Below are 18960 nucleotides of genomic sequence, written 5' to 3' on the forward strand. Positions count from 1 at the left end.
CTATCTATCTCTTACTGTCAGAAAGTTCCTGTTGATGTTTAGTCATAATCTCCTTCCTTGTAACTTGAAGCCGTTGGTTCGAATCCTACCCTCCAGAACAGGAGAAAACAAGCTTGCTCCATCTTCCATGTAACAGCCCTTGAGATATGTGAAGATAGCTCTCATATCTCCTCTCAGTCCCCTCTTTTCCAGGCTAAACATACCCAGCTCCTTCAACCATTCCTCATACGGCTTGGCTTCTATACCCCTGGACCATCTTGGCTGCCCTCTTCTGCACATGTTCTGGCTTGTCAACATCCTGTTCTTACATTGGCCAACCAGAGGCCAGTTGCTGTAACGTATGGGATGGGATGCCATCTCATGAAATGTTTCTGTGCTACTGATCCAGCAGGGAAATACAGTGGTACCTCGGGTTACATATGCTTCAGGTTGCATACGCTTCAGGTTACAGACTCCGCTAACCCAGAAATAGTACCTCAAGTTAAGAACTTTGCTTCAGGATGAGAACAGAAATCGTGCTCCGGTGGTGTGGCAGCAGCAGGAGGCCCCATTAGCTAAAGTGGTGCTTCAGGTTAAGAACAGTTTCAGGTTAAGAATGGACCTTTGGAATGAATTAAGTACTTAACCCGAGGTACTACTGTAATGGGTCTGGAAGGAAGGTGGTCCACAAGCTAAAACTGACCCACATGCTATGCCTCAAACATTGGCAAGGGAGATGGGTGGGGTTTCCACAGCAAGCGAGCCACCCCTTGCAGAAGGGGCAAGATTCAACTAAGTTGCGGCATACAAGGAACGAGGTTTACTTGTGAAATGCAAAATCTGCTCTGGAGGGACGGAGGAACCCCTAGAAAAAGATGGGGGGCATGTGGGAGGAGAGGGGTGAATGTCCCATTGTGCAAGTGGACTTTATTCCTTGTGTGGATATCCCCCTTGGTGCTACATTGCATTCCACTGTGCACTGCACGAAGGTCTATCTTTTATCTTCCCTGAATCTTCCAACATTCAGCTTCACTGTTCTTGTGTTTTGAGAGAGTGAGAAGAATTTCCCTCGATCCACTTTCTCCAGGCTGTTCATCATTTCATGTACTTCCTCTTACTCACCATTTCCCTAAGATAAAAAGTCCGGAACGCTGCAATCTTTCTTCATAGGGGAGTCACACCCCCCCCCACACCGCCTTGATTAATTTGGTTGCCCTTTTCTGAGCCTTTCCCAACTCAACAACATCCCTCTTGAAGTCAGGCACCCGGAACCGTATTCCAAATGTGGTCGCACCATAGATTTGTATAACGGCATTATGACACTGGCAGGTTCCCTTTCAGCTATGATATCAATGCTTTCCTCAGAAGTGGTTGTGAGATTCTTCGCGATGAAGGAATGGCAGCCAGAACCTTATCTGACTTTCATCCGTGCTCCCTCTCTGAACTCCTTCAACAACCAGGAGTTCCAAGTGCGATACAGTTTCTCAGCCTGGAGCACATTTTGAAGGGACGTATGTAGATATATGGGCAAGATGCCCTACTATCTAATCTCAGGTCGTCAGCTAGGAGAGCCATACTCATATGATCGTATTGAAGTTTCCTTGTGCTAAGTAAGACCATGGGCCCCTCTAGCTCTGAATTATCTACACTGTCAGCAGCTCTCTCCAAATTTCAGGCAGAGGTCCTCCCAGGATGGCTTAAATAGGAGCAAATTAAGCTGCCTCATACCCAGTCAGAGCTGTGGTCCATCTCGCTCCATAGATGGCAAAGTTGTAGGGGCAGTAAAGGCGAGTGGTGGCTCAGTTTGAAGATGGAGATGTGTGTAATTTCTGTGGGTTATTCTACTTCTGGGCGACTCTTCATCTCATGGAATTGTAAGGTTGGGAGGGACCTCATAAGTCATCTAGCCCAACCCCCTGTGATGCAGGAGTCACAGCTAATCACCACCCTGGGAGCCACCAGGTTGAAAGGTGAATGACACACCTTCCTAGCAGAGCTAAGCCACTGGATGAAACGGAGGAAGCAGAAAATTCCCCCTGGCGTTCCTTCAGCACGGCTTGCAGTCCACCAAGGCTCGTTAGCTCAAATCTTGCTCACTAATGATGGGCAAGAACAAAGGAGGAGGAGAGCGAAGGTCTGTGCTCACACTCTAGATAACTGCCTTCTTTTTTTAATGAGAAGGAAAGAGAGAACGGAGGAACGAAATGTGTAGGACGGAAGGGAGGAGGGAACCATCATTTATGCCTGACAAGAGATCTCAGCTGGATGAGGCAATCTCAGATGGCTGATAATGGTCTGAAGAGCCCATTAGACCTAAGGAAAGTACAAGCAGGTGGAGCTGCAGGGTGGTGGAGGAAGGCAGGCAATTTCATTAATTTAAAAGGAACAGTTCCAGGAACGTACGCTTGGAAGGACCCCTTTTTTGAGAGAGAGCGCCTTCCTGGTGCCACACCAATTTGCTTCCCTCGGAAATACGCTCAAATCTCCACAAGTGTTGGGCCAATCATTTTGGCCTGTGTGTGAGGTGGGAGGGGGAATTCATGTGGGATTTCACAGTGGGGATGCGTGCTGGGCGCTTAATAAAATTTCCTATACTTCTTAGAATGCATTAAAGGATGTTATAAGAACATATAGAGAACCTGTTAGATCAGGCCAACGGCCACCTAAACCGGCATCCTGTTCTCACAGTGGGTACCCAGATTCCGCAAAGGGAAGTCTATACACAGGGCCTGAGTCCAACAGCAGCTTTCTCCTCTTGCGACCCCCAGCGACTTAAATTAAAAGGTAGACTGCCTCTGATCCTGGAAGTAATATACACCCATCGTTACTGGTAGCCATTGATAGCCTAATGCTCCATGAATTGGTCTAATACCTTTTAAAAGTCATCCATAAAGTTACATTCCCTCTGAAGGGGCAGGTACATAGCTTGGGGGGCGGTGGTGGTCCTTCTGGAGCCATTGCTGTAACTTGAGGCTCAGGTGGCCTCAGTAGTGTAGAGTGCCTTCCATCAGCTTCAGCTGGTGGCCCAACAGGCAAGGATAGCCAACTTCTGTTGCCTATGCTCTGGTAACCTCTAGGTTAGAATACTGCAACACATTATACCAGGCATAGGCAAACTCAGCCCTTCAGATGTTTTGGGACTACAGCTCCCATCATCGCTGACCACTGGTCCTGTCAGAAGGGACTCTGAGGGTCATCTAGTTCAACCTCTTGCCATGCAGGAATCTCAGCTAAAGCATCCATAAGGTAAAGGTAAATGGACCTCTGACCATTAGGTCCAGTCGTGGCCGACTCTGGGGTTGCGACACTCATCTCACTTTATCGGCCGAGGGAGCCGGTGTACAGCTTCCGGGGTCATGTAGCCAGCATGACTAAGCCGCTTCTGGCGAACCAGAGCAGCGCACGGAAACACCATTTACCTTCCCGCTGGAGTGGTACCTATTTATCTACTTGCACTTTGATGTGCTTTCGGGCTGCTAGGTTGGCAGGAGCAGGGACCGAGCAACGGAAGCTCACTCCGTCGTGAGGATTTGAACCGCCGACCTTCTGATCAGCAAGTCCTAGGCTCTGTGGTTTAACCCACAGCGTGTCCCTTTTAAAGCACCCATGACCTCTGCTTAAAAGCCTCCTAGCAAGGAGAGTCCATCACCTCCCAAGGGAGACTGTTCAACTGTTGAACAGCTCTTACTGTCAGATTCCCCCCCCCCCCGATGTTTAGTCAGAATCTCCTTTCTCGTAACTTGAAGCCATTAGTTCAGGTTCTACCCTCCAGATTAGGAGAAAACAAGCTCATTCCCTCTTCCATGTGACAGCCCTTGTGTGCATGTACATCATTACATCCACACAACTACAAGGAATCCAGAGTTTGCTCATCCCCAACAAATACCTGTTCAACCTCTGCTTGAAAATGTCCAGCAAAGGCCCCGCTTCCCTAGCCTAGGCAATTGATGCCATTTTCAAACCACTGTTGCAACAGATATGTTTTTCCATAGGTCCAATCAAAGTCTACCCTCCTCCAGCTGGAGCCCATTAGACCTAGTCCTCGGTGCAACAGCGCAGAGCAGACAGCAGACAGCTCTGCCGTAATCACCTCTAGATGGGTCAATCCACTCCAAAATGCCTATCCCACATTCATCTCCAGATGTTTCAATTGACTCCCAAGTGTGCATCTCATGTACACCTCCAGGTGGACCGGTCCACTCCCAAGTGCCCATTCCAGGTCCACTTCCAGATGATTTGACCCACTGCCATGTGCCCATCCCACTTTCTCCCACCAACAATGGTTGCCATCCATCTTACCTAGCGTCACTTCAGATTGCATGGGCATAGAGAGGGCAGGGTGCTTGACCTCACAACTGAAGAGTGCATCATTGTCTATCTGGGGGTTAAGCGTCCACATGAGCATGGCCCGCACCTCCACGGTGCCATCGCTGATGGGGATGTGGGTGTGGTGGAAGTAGTAGATGGGCTCCACGTTCTGGATCCACCGCGGAAACTCCCGGCTCACCACAGTCTCTGGGATGATCTCCGTAGCTGGGCTGAACAAAAGTCCCTGGTTGGGGGTGAGGCCTTTCAAGGGGTCCTCCGTGTAGGGCCTGCCACCCCGGTCCTCCACATCCAGGAGGGAGAGCGACTTCTGCATCTTGGTGTCGTCCATGTCTCGGTGGAAGAGGTTCCGGGAGCCCCGGCCATCTTGCAACCCGGCGGCATTAATGGGGGCTTCTGTGAGGGGCACCACCTCAATCAGCTCCCCGTCTCTCTTGAAGTACACCTGGAGGGGGAAATTTGGGAAGAGACTGCAGTCAATTCCTTCTCAAGAGCAGAAATACAGGCCACATTCACACCACACCATTAAAGCGCTCCGATACCACTTTGGAACAGACATGGCTTCCCTCAAAGAACCCTGGGAGTTGTAGTTTGTTACTGTTATGTACTGAAGTTCTCACTCTGGGCCAGCAGGGGGATACTGTAGATAGTTTTCACTCAGGTCCACGTCAGTTATTTTAGGCGGGAAACCCTGGGTTGTTGTTGCTACAATGTTGACAGCCGGCTGCCTATAAAAGCAGGCCGGCTGAGCTGTTTGCTGTTCAGTTCTGTTCCAGCTTACAAAATAAAGAGCTGCTTTGGAGAAATCGCTGTGTCGTCTGCCATGTCTACCCACTATTCAACAGTTACGGAAGCTGAGAATTTGTTAGGAGACCCCCTCCCCGCTAACATTTCTCTCTCACAGCCCCGCAGCCCTGTTTCCATTCTGCTGCCGTTCACTTTCTGCCAGGGCCTTCCCTATTCACCTCACTGTTCACTGTGGCGAAATTAAATGACTAGTGTATATTGCGCTGTCATTACATTATTCCACACTATGAATTCTGGTGCAAAGGAAACACAATAGAAACTGGGAGCGAGGAGCATAATCAATTACGTGTCATTTGTAGGTGGAAAGCAACAACAGCAAATATCAATCACATCTGCTGCATCAATTTCTGTTCCAGACATGGGACAAGGAAGCGGATATCAAATTTCCATTCCCATTTCTGCATCTGCCAACCTCCCTAAGTCACAGGAGAGGACAACGAACATTTGAGTTTTATCTGAGGCCCCAGAGAGGACCTTCACCCTAGTGGCTCCTAGGCCCAGGAGCCCCTTGTCCCAGCAGGATCATGTGGCCACCTCCCATAATGCATTTGGGTACCAGATGCTTCTGGACCCCTGGCATCCCTGAGCTGTCCTGGATGGTCCTGATGCTGAGACCCACAACATCGGTAGGGTGGCATCCACATTATTTAACCCCGAACTGTGACTATATGATCACACAGGTATGCATGCAAAGAGGGTGCCAGTCTCCAGAGGTGCATGTGAGAGTGTGTTTGTGTAGCTCGGAGGACGGTTTCTCTGCAGACGCAACGCCTGTTAAAAATATTTCTGAACGTCTCTCTCTGAAGAGAAGATTGTATTCCTTTATCAAAAGCTCCTTTCAAGCTCCGGATGTCATGGTGGTAATGAAACGGCCGCAGGAATGTTTGCAGATAAGTGTGTGGTTTGCATTTTATTTTTAAGTATACGTTTTTTGAAAAAGGCTTCCTCTCACCTCTCTCTCCCTTTTAAAAAATTCAGATGCTTCAAACATCGGAACGAATAAGCAGAAATAAGTCTCGGGGTCCTTAGATCCTCAACTCTCTTTCTCTCCCCCCCCCCACTTCTCCCACCACCTCCCCACTTTAAATCTCTTGCGTGTGTTTGCATAAAAGAGAATCCACAAGGGGAGAGATGAGGCAGGGGGGGGGGAGGGATGAGTCTGGGAGGAAAATAAAAAAAGCTGACAAATTCTAGACATCTCCAGAGGGACCGCAGAGGAAGATATCATTTTCCAAACTCCGTTTAACAGCATGCAAACTGATGCACAGGACAGATCTCATTTTGCTTCACAACAGCCTGAAAAAGTTGGCCACCTTTGCTTCCCCCATCCACATTTTACAGATAGGAAATGGGAAGCCAAGTCTCATACTGAATCACACCACTGGACTAGAAGCAGCTTCTCCAGGGATGTTTGCCAGAAGGTGTCAGAGACCAAACCAGGGGCCTTCAACATGCCAAACATAGAATCATAGAATTGGAAGGGACCGTGATGGTCATCTAGTCCAACCCCCTGCAATGCAGGAATATGCCGCTGTCTCATACAGGGATCGAACCTGCAACCTTGCCATTATCAGCACCGCTCTCTAATGAGCTGAGCTATCTAGGCTGACACGCGCCTTGTCACTGAGTTGTTGGTTCCATCTACTCGACATTGCTGGGGGGATGATGATGAACAGAAGTAGAACTGTATTTATTTATATTCCATTGTTTTCCCAAACTGGGACACAAGGCAGCTTGCACAATTTAAAACAACGCACATAAAATGCAAAAAGCTAAAAGCACACAACAGTTAAAAAGCAATTAAACTCCAATAGAATTAAAAGGGATTTAAAAAAACCTCCCACAAATATATTAGACTGCAGATGATAAAAGCACCACGGCTCTATTTGAAAGCCCTTTCCTTAAAAAAACACCAGTCAGTTCCCAAGAGCCTGTGGGAATAGAACAGTCTTCATCTGCCAAAGGAAGGGCAGCAAGGAGGGAGCCAGTTTGGTCTCTCTAGGGCGGGGTTCCTAAAATAGAGGTCCTTCAAGAAGGGGGGGGGGTCTGTCCTGTTGCCTTCGACTAACAGCAAGGGAGAGCAATTCAAGTGGCTTCTCTGCAGGGAATGGGCACCCTACAGCCACAGGGTCGATGTCTCTTCTACACAGCAGTTGTGCAGAGGCATCGATCCTGCAGGGGGCTCATTCACAAGCAACTTTCCTCCACGCAGAGCACCAGCTTGCAAGGGCAATGGGGGGGTGTCAATGTTGCACGTGTGACATCAGGACATCGGGAAGAGCTGGGGGCAAAGCCTAGCACGGTGGTCACATGGCTGCAATGGCTGGTAGCTCCTTCTCCACTTCTTCCTGTGTGGGAATGTTCAGGGATGCAGGAGAGGATATATATTGTCTGATTATAGCCTTTCCAACTTGTGTTAACAACTTCACAATTTAGCAGAGTAACATTCCCCTTTTTAAACTTGCAGCGGATGCGTTTGCTCAGGCTCGCTAAAGCCTCTAAAATAACTGTTCTGGTATTTCCCCCTTATTCCCTCATAAAAGATAAGACACGACACAGTCTTCTATAAAAGTATAGAAAGAGTTTACTCACATTCTGTTCACAATCAGATCCCAGAAGGCAGACTTATCGGTAGCTTAGAAAAGTAACATACACCTGGAAACTATCTCATAAGGAGACAGTCCCTTTGTCCTCTCTTGGCTGGAACCCAAGAGAGCATCTTTGGCTAAGCAGATGTTGCTTCTTCGATGCATGTAGTCAAAGAGAGAGAGATGGCTGCCCTGCCCTGTGCTTTTGTCGTTACCTGCACAGGTGAGGCCACGCCCACCTCTAGTCACATGCACAGGAAGTCTGTCCCAGCCCAGAAGGAAACAGGAAGTTTACCTGCTGGCTGGACAAACATCCCTCCCCATGTGTAAACATGTTCACTCTAGGAATGTTGTACTTGACTGCTCTTGTGTTTCACATCCCACATCCTGGAGCCATGGAGGAGGGGAGAGGGAGGCTGCATCGACCTTCAGGAAGGTGCCAACCACTGGAGCCATGCCACATTCAGTCCCAAGCTTTGTCTCTGCGTTTTTTGAACACGGGGTGGTGGCTCCCTGCCCCCAAAATTTTCAGGGGCCCCAAAAGGGCTTGGCCCCCAGCAGCTGGTGCCCCTGATCCACATGGAAGCCATTTGGAAAGGAGCAGCCTGCACCCACAGGATCGAAGTCTCCACTGAGCAGCTGTTCAGTGGAGGCACTGATCCTGTTCTTGCAGGAAGGAGAGCCAGGCATTGTCAGGCTCCTACCTTCTCCTGGGGAGACACAGCCGGAGATCAGGGGTATCTTGGCCTCTTCATGGGGTGTTCCCACCCAGTGCCTGCTGCTCCTTCCTGTCTGACAAAAGCCCTGATAGCTCTGGACCCAACTTGACCCTCAGCAATCTGTGGCTGGCTTAGCCCAACTTGGCCAATGCCCTAATCCCTCCAAATGGGCCCTCTTTTAGCTTGGGCCTCAGCTGCAATTCCTGCATTGCAGGGGGTTGGACTAGAGGACAATTCTACGAACCTGGTCCACAACTTTAGCAGGAAACTGATATGAAGCTGATCTTATGGCCCACAGAAGGACTGCAAGTTCATAGAATCATAGAATTGTAAGTTGGAAGGCACCCATTTAGGCGACAAAACGCTTCCATTAGCCTGGTTGTGGTTGCCTCTGCAACTCCCTTCTCCCTGTTCATCTATATTTCAGCATGGTGGGCTGAGGGGATCATCTAGGCTTTAAAAAAAAAAGGATCAGCCAAGGGGGATCAGAAATGTCAACAGGCTCCAAGAGCTGCAGCAGGGCTATTGACCAGGGCTGCTTATAGGGAGCAGGCGATTCTCTCAGACCCTCCAAGTGTCCTCATTTTCCATGGACAGTCCTGGATTTGCAGAAGCTGTCCTGGTTGCTGATTTGATCCCGGAATATCTTGCTTTTCCTTAGGTAAAGGTAAAGGTAAAGGGACCCCTGACCATCTGGGGTTGCGGTGCTCATCTCGCTTTATTGGCTGAGGGAGCTGGCTTACAGCTTCCGGGTCATGTGGCCAGCATGACTAAGCCGCTTCTGGAGAACCAGAGCAGCGCACGGAAACACCGTTTACTTTCCCGCCGGAGTGGTACCTATTTATCTACTTGCACTTTGACATGCTTTCGAACTGCTAGGTTGGCAGGAGCTGGGACCGAGCAACGGGAACTCACCCCGTTGTGGGGATTCGAACCGCCAACCTTCTGATCAGCAAGTCCTAGGCTCTGTGGTTTAACCCACAGCACCACCTGCGTCCCATTAAAATGGTAGAATCAGAGAATTGTAGAGTTGGGAAGGGCCCCAGGGATCATGTGGGCCAACCTCCTTGAATGCTCTGCCCTCTCCCCAATTCACTGCCCTTGCCAAAACTCACCATTGGGGCAGGCTTCCCACCGGAGACGATGCAGACCAGAGTGAAGTTCTGAGCCTGGTAGCGGCTGAAGGGAGCTGGCGTGTCTGCAGCAATGACCGAGATAGACATGGGAGGGGCTGTTGGAGCAAGAGGAAGATAGTTGATAGTTCAATTGTTCCTTGGTATCATACTCCACCGAAAAGACCCAGCCACCCACACCTTGGAAGATTCAGGAAAGACAAAAGAATGGGTAGGGAAACTAAGGTTTAAATAGAAGCAAAGTGAGCTGCCTTATACAGAGTCAGAGAATTGCTCCATCTAGCTCATGGGCAGGCAAACTAAGGCCTGGGGGCCAGATCCGGCCCAATCCCCTTCTAAATCTGGCCCGTGGATGGTCTGGGAATCAGCGTGTTTTTACACGAGTAGAATGCTCATTTAAAATGCATCCCTGGGTTATTTGTGGGGCCTGCCTGGTGTTTTTACATGAGTAGAATGTGTGCTTTTATTTACAATGCATCTCTGGGTTATTTGTGGGCCATGGAATTTGTTCATATATATTTTTCAAATTATAGTCCGGCCCCCCACAAGGTCTGAGGGACAGTGGACTGGCCCCCTGCTGAAAAAGTTTGCTGACGCCTGGGCTAAAGGAAGCAGTTCTTTGCAAAGAGCATAGTTAACCTATGGAACTCACTTCTGCAGGAAGATGGATATAAGAGGTAAAGGGACCCCTGACCATTAGGTCCAGTCGTGACCGACTCTGGGGTTGCGGTGCTCATCTCACTTTATTGGCCGAGGGAGCCGGCGTACAGCTCCTGGGTTATGTGGCCAGCATGACTTAAGCCGCTTCTGGCGAACCAGAGCAGTGCACGGAAATGCCGTTTACCTTCCCGCCGGAGTGGTACCTATTTATCTACTTGCTCTCTGACGTGCTTTCGAACTGCTAGGTTGGCAGGAGCAGGGACCGAACCGCCGACCTTCTGATTGGCAAGTCCTAGGCTCTGTGGTTTAACCCACAGCACCACCCGCGTCCCTCTGGATATAAAAGAGGAGGAGATAAAATCATGGAGGAGGAGAGGGCTTGCAATGGACACTAGCCACAATGGCTCTGCCTCTATGGTTGGAGGCAGCACTGCTTCTTAACGCCCTTTGCTGGAAACCACAGGAAGGGAGAACTGCTCTTGTGCTCAAATCATATTTTTCTGGTTTTCCCCAGGCATCTTGTTGGCCACTGTGAGAAGAGGGTGTTGGACAGCACGCTCTTATTCTGTCCTGATGTTTGTAAGTTTTGCCAGCCAGTTGCAAAGAAATCCCAGCCCCCGATGACGGAAAGCAGGTCAGCTTTGCGGGTTGGGAGCCCCAGCTGGCAAACGCTGCTACAGCCGTTACGCCGAAATTGAGAGAGCGAGTGGTTGATTTATGCCGGGCGACAGTCCGTGAACTCCATCCCGCGCTCTGGCGCTCCGGCGGGATTTCCCGAGCTGCAACACAGCGTTGCCCGGCAAATCGGAGCCTTCGGCTTGGAGCAGAGGGCTTTGGGCCATGTGCTTCCGCCTGCTTCCGCCTCAAAAATATCGAACAACCTTGGAGAGAGAACAGGCACATACTTGGCCATCTCCCTACAGACATCTCCCAGGGGGGGATCTGTACAGCAATTGTATTTGAAAACACTTTATAAAGTCTTCCCAGCTCTAACGACAACGCTCAAGCGGTCACCCTTGTCAATGTGGGCACAAATAAGTGCTTCTGGTTTATGTTGTTTTAGAGACTGCTCCTCACCTCTTGCGCTCCACTTGTTGAGTCGGAAAACGTAGGATCCCCGGGAGCATAAGGTGTTCTCCTGGGAATATTTCTAGGAGCATTTAAAGGCTCGACCCTACATGTCACTGAATATTTTCACATCTACATAGAATCATAGAGCTGGAAGGGACACTGAGGATCATCTCGTCCCACCCCCTGCAGTAGAGGAATATGCAGCTGTCCCATACGGGGACTGAACCTGCAACCTCAGGTGGCCTCAGTGGCCCGGAGTGCCTTCCATCAGCTTCAGCTAGTGGCCCAGCTACACCCTTATCTGAACAGGGATGGCCTAACTACTGAAAACGATTCGGAAACTTCAGCTAGTGCAGAATTCAGCGGCCAGGTTGCTCACCGGAGCAAGATGCTCTGAGCATATTTCAGTGATCCTGGTCCAACTGCACTGGCTACCAATGAGTTTCTGGGCTCAATTCAAAGTGCTGGTTTTGACCTATAAAGCCTTAAATGGCTCAGGACCACAATACCTCAAGGCTCAGGACCACAATACCTCAAGGACTGCCTCTTTCCATATGAGCCCACCCAGACCCTCAGATCATCTTCCGAGGCTCTCCATCGTGTGCCTCCTCCTTGAGAGGTCCAGAGGGTGGCAACACGAGAGCGGGGCCTTCTCTGCAGTGGCTCCCCGTCTGTGGAATGCTCTCCCCAGGGAAGTTCACCTGGCACCTTCATGACACACCTTTAGGCACCAGGCAAAAATGTTCTTTTTTAACCAGGCCTTTGGTTGATCTGTTTGACATCCTATGCCATTTTAAAATCTCTCTCTCTCTCTCTCTCTCTCTCTCTCTCTCTCTCTCTCTCTCTCTGTGTGTGTGTGTGTGTGCTATTCGGTTATTGTTCTTATTTTGATTTTATAGATTGTGATTTTATTCTGTGAATCACCCTGAGACCACCGGGTATAAGGTGGTATATAAATTCAATAAATCAATAAATAAACCTTGCTTTAACCAACTGAGCTATTTTTCCTCCATAGATCAGGGGCAAATAGGGTCATATGTGGCCCTCCAGACCTCTCCATCTGGTCCTTGGAGTTCTCTGCAGGTCTTGCTTCACAACTTCCTTGAGTGCTTTTGCCTGGCTGGGATCACAGGATGATAAAATTGTACAGTTGGAAGGGACTCTAAGGGTCAAAAAAAGCCAATGCAAAGAATCCCTGACAGATGACCATCCAACTTCTGCTTTAAAACTTCAATTGAAGGAGATTTCATCACCTTCCAAGGGAGTCCATTCAACTGGTGAACCGCTTTTGTTGTCAGAAAGCTCTTCCTAATGTTTATTTGAAATCTTCTTTCTTACCATTTGAATCCATTGGACGGGCCCTTGAACTCTGAGAATGAATATTGTTTGCTTAACTGGCACAAAAATGGAAGCAAGAAAGATTACCGATGAAAGAAAAATGGCGGATGAAATTGATGGACTATGCAGAACTGGATAAATTAACAGGAAGGATTCGAAACCTGCAGGACCAGAGATTCTTAGAAGACTGGAGTAAATATACGAACTATTTGTAAAGTAATTGTGATGAACGGATTACGCTAGTAAGACTGCAAGAAGTTTTGTAAGGAGGACTACCTGAAATATTGCAAGAAAGACTATGAGGAGAATAATCAGTTAATGATAATTAAGAGTAAGAGAGAAATTGAGAAATGCAGAATGAGTGATAAAGAACGGAAAATCATCAGAGGTGTTGACGGAAGTCTAAAACATTGTATAAGAGAAGAAGTTATGTTATATGATTGTTGGAAATGATATATTTAAAAACCCAATAAAAATCTATATACCATATTTTTCGCTCTATAAGACTCACCAGACCACAAGACGCACCTAGTTTTTGGAGGAGGAAAACAAGAAAAAAAATATTCTGAATCTCAGAAGCCAGAACAGCAAGAGGGATCGCTGCACAGTGAAAGCAGCAATCCCTCTTGCTGTTCTGGCTTTTGGGATAGCTATGCAGCCTGCATTCGCTCCATAAGACGCACACACATTTCCCCTTACTTTTTAGGAGGGAAAAAGCGAGTCTTATAGAGCAAAAAATTCGGTATATAAAAAAAACAGAATGAATATTGTTTGCTTGGATATTGTGCTGGTCCCGGGGGGAAGGTTACCATTGGCGTGGTCAAAGTCCAGTCCTGGGTCACGAGTCTGGAAACAGTTCACAAAGAGTGAGGCGGGGTCCGAAGCAGGAAGTCGGGCGGGGACGGGAACTCTGGAAGGACAGGTCTGGGTCCGGGCAGAAGCAGGTATTCAACAACGTTGCTCCCGCAACCTGGGACCGGGCTGACTGGTCTTTATCTTCTCTGAGGCCGGGGCAGTCCCGGCCCCCAGGAGACCCGCCTCTCCTGGCTTTAAGGCGAGCACTCCTCCTGGGAGAAACCAGTTCCCTCCACCTCTCTGCTCTGAGCCTCTGCAGCTCAGGAGAGGCTGGAGGGTTACTGGACCCAGGGGGAGACTCACCTTCCCCTGACAGGGCTGGGAGAGGCGCACCTGTAGGCACTGTGTCCTCAATCACCTCCGGAGCCAGAGTGGAATCAACTGGTGCCTGATCCTGAGGATCTGGCACAGGTGCAGGCGCTTCAGATCCAAGGTCCTGCCCCAGCTCAGCCGGCCCTGGAGGCGGGGACTCCTGTGCAGGCTGGGGTTCCTCCGGTTCAGCCTCTGAATCAGATTCCCAGGCCATCACAGATATAGGATGGAGAGGGTTTGTGAGAGTGTATCAAAACTAGCCTGCTGCACCAATGTGAAATTCACACCCATTTGGCGCCCTGGGAGGCTGCCTTCAGGCTGAAGATGTTTTTGCAACCCTAAGGCAGAGTTTTAACCAAGAGGGACTCCCAAATCGCCATGTTTGGTCACATCGTATCTCTTTCTTCCGAAGGCTCCCACAATTTTATATATATACTCTCCTCCTCCCCCAGCATAAGCGAGAAGCAAGTCCCTAAATGCCAGGCTGTATATCTGTGTCACAATGCGAGAAAGACTGGGAGGGACGGGGAAGAGAAATTATCCCAGAACTCATTTTGCAGGAGAGGGGGGGGGGAAGAAAGAGTTAGAGATGAGAGATGGATAAATGGAGGAAGAGAGAGTTATGGTAAGGTGGAGGAGGGGGGGGGAAATAGATGCCAACACAGAAAAAGCCGGCTGGGGGTTTAAATAACAGGAGGGAGCGACAGCTACATGGAACGCAACAGATGCATGGCTCGGAAGATTTGTGCTCCTGTCATCTCTGGGATGCATTTTCTACAGTCTTGCTTCAGAAAGAGCAGAGGAGGTCGAGGCTCACACATCATCTACCTACGGGCACCAACCTGGATGGCTTTCAAAGAGGATTAGATAAATTCATGCAGGATAGGGCTATCAGTGGCTACTAACCATGATGGCTATGTTCTGCCTCCAAAGTCTGAGACAGCAATGCTTCTGAATGCCAGAAGCTGGAAACTCCAGGTGGGGAGAGTTCTGCTGGGCTTGGGTCCTGCTTACGGACTTCCCATAGTTGGCCACTGTGAGAACAGGATGCTGGACTCAATGGGCCATTGGCCTGACCCTGCAGGTTCTTCTTGTGCTATTGAGTTCATCATCATCATCATCATTCCCCAGCCAAGACCAGGCTCAGGGCTGCTAACACCAGGTATAAAAGCAATTGATTGAAATACAACTTAAAAACAAGATTGGAATACAACATTAAAATGCAGCCTCCTTTCAGCAGGAACTCAAATCAAAAACTTTCTGGGGGGATGAAAACGTCAAGTCTTCACCAAGGCCAACTATCCAGACTGGTCCTACGTGGGCCAGAAAAAAAGCCAGGGAAGTCCCCATATAGGAGTTCCATCACAGAAGGAGAAAGGAAAGAGGAAAGAGGGGGAGGGGATCAAGTTGATTCCAAGCCAAAGGCCAGGCGGAACAACTCTGTCTTACAGGCCTTGTGGAAAGAAATCAGATCCTGCAGGGCCCTGGTCTCATGAGATACAGCACTCCACCAGGTGTTCCGCCAGTGTTGAAAAGGCCCTGGCTCTGTTTGAGGCTAATCTGACTTCCTTAGGGCCCAGGACCTCTAGGGTGTTACTATTTATGGACCTTAATGTCCTCCATGGGGCATACCGGGAGAGGCGGTCCTGTAGGTGCAAGGGTCCTAGGTAGGCCCTGAAGCTATTGCTCCCCTGCGAGCCTCTCTCTTTTAGGATCTTCCTGTATTCCAGGCACTTTCTAATGAGCAAAGTGACATCCTGTTTAGCTCATCATCAGCCACTGACACCATCCATAAGGGACAGACGATGTGTCATGTTAGCCAAGACAATTATTGCATGAGTCCTTCTGTCTGGACACCGCAGCCTCCCCAATGAATGCCCGACGGCGCTATCCACTCCTGATGCAATGCCAGTAACCTTCGCCACTCCCCTAAATCATCCCTTGAGCACATCCGCGCTCCCTGGACCATGAAGTCACACATCATGACCAATTAAAGGTGCCGTCTGGAGGAAGGAAACTTTACCTAATGCCGAAGACTGCTAAATTTAGAACCAACCAACAGGGGAGGTGTAAACCATCCTGCCTGACCTAGGAGATGTCAGAATCTAATTATGTCACTGCTAGATTCCCCCCTCCCCAGCACCAATCAGGGCAGACAGAGGAGAAAGTCAACAGACAAGAAAAGTCAGTGTTGTCTATCAAATGGAGCTTTACCTTTCTTTCTCTCTTCCCTCCCGTCCAACCACAAATGCCAATTCCAATTTAACATCTCCCCTGCAAGATTTCAAAGGAAATATCTGCAGGAGAAACTGTGATGGATGCTCTCAGGAGCAGCAGCTGATATCGGGAAGCATGGGGAAATTGTATTCCCCGTGGTTCCCTGTGTCAATGAACGCCGCCGTTGAAGTTTTCAGCAGCACCTGGCCTTTAATTGCAGAGGCTGGATTTCCACGAACCCACCCTGGAATAGGCCCCTGTCCCAAGGTAAATTGGAGAGGTGGTAATGAAGGCTGATCGCCGAAGAATTGATGCTTTTGAATTATGGCGCTGGAGGAGACTCTTGAGAGTCCCATGGACTGCAGGAAGATCAAACCTCTCCATTCTGAAGGAGATCAGCCCTGAGTGCTCACTGGAAGGACAGATCCTGAAGCTGAGGCTCCAATACTTTGGCCACCTCATGAGAAGAGAAGACTCCCTGGAAAAGACCCTGATGTTGGGAAAGATGGAGGGCACAAGGAGAAGGGGACAACAGAGGACAAGATGGTGGGACAGTGTTCTCGAAGCTACCAGCATAAGTTTGACCAAATGGTGGAAGACAGGGGTGCCTGGCATGCTCTGGTCCATGGGGTCACGAAGAGTTGGGCATGACTAAACAACAATGGTGGAGAAGAGGAGGTTTGGGGTCAGAGTAGCTGCCAAGCAGACATCTCCCTATCTCAGCTGATGTTTCGGAATGAAGACAGATGACATTCAGTGAAGATGGCTGCAACACCTTGAGAGCAGTAAGGTTTGTCTGGGACTGCCCTCAATTCACATGTGGATTTTTCCAACTCTGATTTAGCGTGGGGCTGTAAACTCTGCTCCAGAAAACATGCAGCTGAAGCTGTTGTGCACTGACTGGCTAGCACCCGAGAAGTCACCCCCAAAATGACGCACAAACACACCCACCCAGCTCTAAAGCAGCTTTGTCAGTTTCAAGTCTCCATTAAAACTAGGATGAATCGATAACAGAGATATGATTCTTTTCAAAATCACAGAGGGGCAGACCACCCACATTTTGGGGGAGCTGGTGGCTGAACCACACTCCTGTCAATCAAATTGCTAAGTCAAGTTCACACAGCAGAGAGGGTCCTCATCATATATATTCCCACATACTCTCTCTGCACAGCTTTTTCTCAGCTGTCATGCAGATTTTGCATCCCATCTTAGCAAAGCATGAAACTCCCTAGATATGCCCCAGGAATCCCATTCACATGCTTTCATCTTCCCTTAGATATGCACAGCAGACCTCACCACCACCACCACCAAAAAAAAAGGAAGAATGTGGCTCTGTTACTTGCATGGAGAACCTGGGGAGGGGCAGTGCATTAGGGGAAATGGGGCATTGCCCCCACATGCCTGCCTTCTTACTTACAACCAGTCTGGGGAAAGGGGGGGCTGCCTGTCTGTTTCCTCCTCCTTACACCACAACTGCACCATCCATTTAAAGCACTACGGTACCACTTTAAAGAGCCATGGTTTACCCCAAAGAATTCTGGGAGCTGCAGCTTGTGTAGAAAGTCAGCAAGGTCTAGTGGTGAGAGCAGGGGTTGGCAAGGTTTACCTTGCCTAGGCCGGTTCACTCTAGCACAGATCCCTCTGTGGACTGGATTGCGCTCTCGGTCGCAATTTCTGGTGTCTGCATCTGCACAGACATGATTTCCTGCATCTGCGCAGATGCGATTTTCGGTGTCTGAGCATGTGCAGAAGTGATTTCCGGCACTGTGGAAGCGAGTCCTTGTGCCACGCCACGCCAGTTTAGTGCAGCACGCAGGGACTCGCCAAGTGGGCAGCTTGGTTCAGGGGCCGATTAAACGACCCCTGTGGGCTGCTTGTGTCCCATGGGCCTTAGGTTGCCCACCCCTGGGTTAGAGTGTCACATGAGGAACTGGGAGAGACCAGGGTTCGTATCCCCACTCAGCCACATAGTTACAATTCCCAGATTGGTTTGTTTGTTTGTTTCATTTATAGCCCACTCCCCCCCCAAGGGACACGGGTGGCACTGTGGGTTAAACCACAGAGCCTAGGACTTGCCGATCAGAAGGTTGGCGGTTCGAATCCCCGTGACGGGGTGAGCTCCCGTTGCTCTGTCCCTGCTCCTGCCAACCTAGCAGTCTGAAAGCACGTCAAAGTGCAGGTAGATAAATAGGTACCACTCCAGCGGGAAGGTAAACAGACTTTTCGTGTGCTGCTCTGGTTTGCCAGAAGCGGCTTAGTCCTACTGGCCACATGACCCGGAAGCTGTACGCCGGCTCCCTCGGCCAATAAAGCGAGATGAGCGCCGCAACCCCAGAGTCGGTCACAACTGGACCTAATGGTCAGCCCCCCCCCCCCCGGAGCTCCAGTAGATAGCTCTCCCTTTCTTTTCATTTAATCCCCACAACAACCGTGTGAGGTAGGTTAGGCAGAGAGAGAGTGTGACTGGCCCAAGATCACTCAGTGAGCTGCATAGCCAAGTGGGGATTCGAAGCCTGGTCTCCTAGGTCCTAGTCTGACACTCCAACCATTACGCCACACAGACAATCCCTCTTCACAGGGAACTCTGGCAATTTTAGTTCTGGGGGGGAGAGGGGGCTCTTGACAAATCTCAGCACCCTAAACATCCCACAGTTCCCAGAAGTCTCTGGGGGAAGCTATTACTGTTTAAAAGTGACACCACAGTGCTTTAAAGGGATGGTGTGAATGTGGTCTTCATCTCAGCGTTGCCCTAGAGATCAGTCAGGAGGAAGAAGAGGGTGGGGATGAAGCTTGGGTTCATTGCATCTGCCTGTCATTGCCTCTGGCGCCACCTGCTGTTGGGCTCCGTCCCTACCGCCAAACCAGCTCCATCCATCACCAGCGAACACCGATAGATTCAAGGAGAGCACCTCCATTAAGACACAGCCAAGCCCTCTGCAGCATCTACAAGGGGGA

General features: G+C 49.6%; 1 protein-coding gene across 2 annotated transcripts in view; it reads right to left on the bottom strand.

Moving 5' to 3' along the window:
* The window catches only part of IGSF21 (immunoglobin superfamily member 21), a 237880-nt gene that overhangs the window by 17263 nt on the left and 201657 nt on the right, over nt 1–18960 (bottom strand). For both annotated transcript variants that reach the window (XM_083512699.1, XM_083512700.1), the window contains 2 exons: nt 9535–9650; nt 4279–4750 (listed from right to left, as the gene is read on the bottom strand). In XM_083512699.1, coding sequence (XP_083368825.1) covers nt 4279–4750; nt 9535–9650 — 588 coding nt within the window. The remainder of the gene's footprint in view (nt 1–4278; nt 4751–9534; nt 9651–18960) is intronic.

This window comes from Podarcis liolepis, assembly GCF_965112155.1.
Source record: "Podarcis liolepis genome assembly, chromosome: 7".
In the NCBI taxonomy this organism is placed as follows: Eukaryota; Metazoa; Chordata; class Lepidosauria; order Squamata; family Lacertidae; genus Podarcis; species Podarcis liolepis.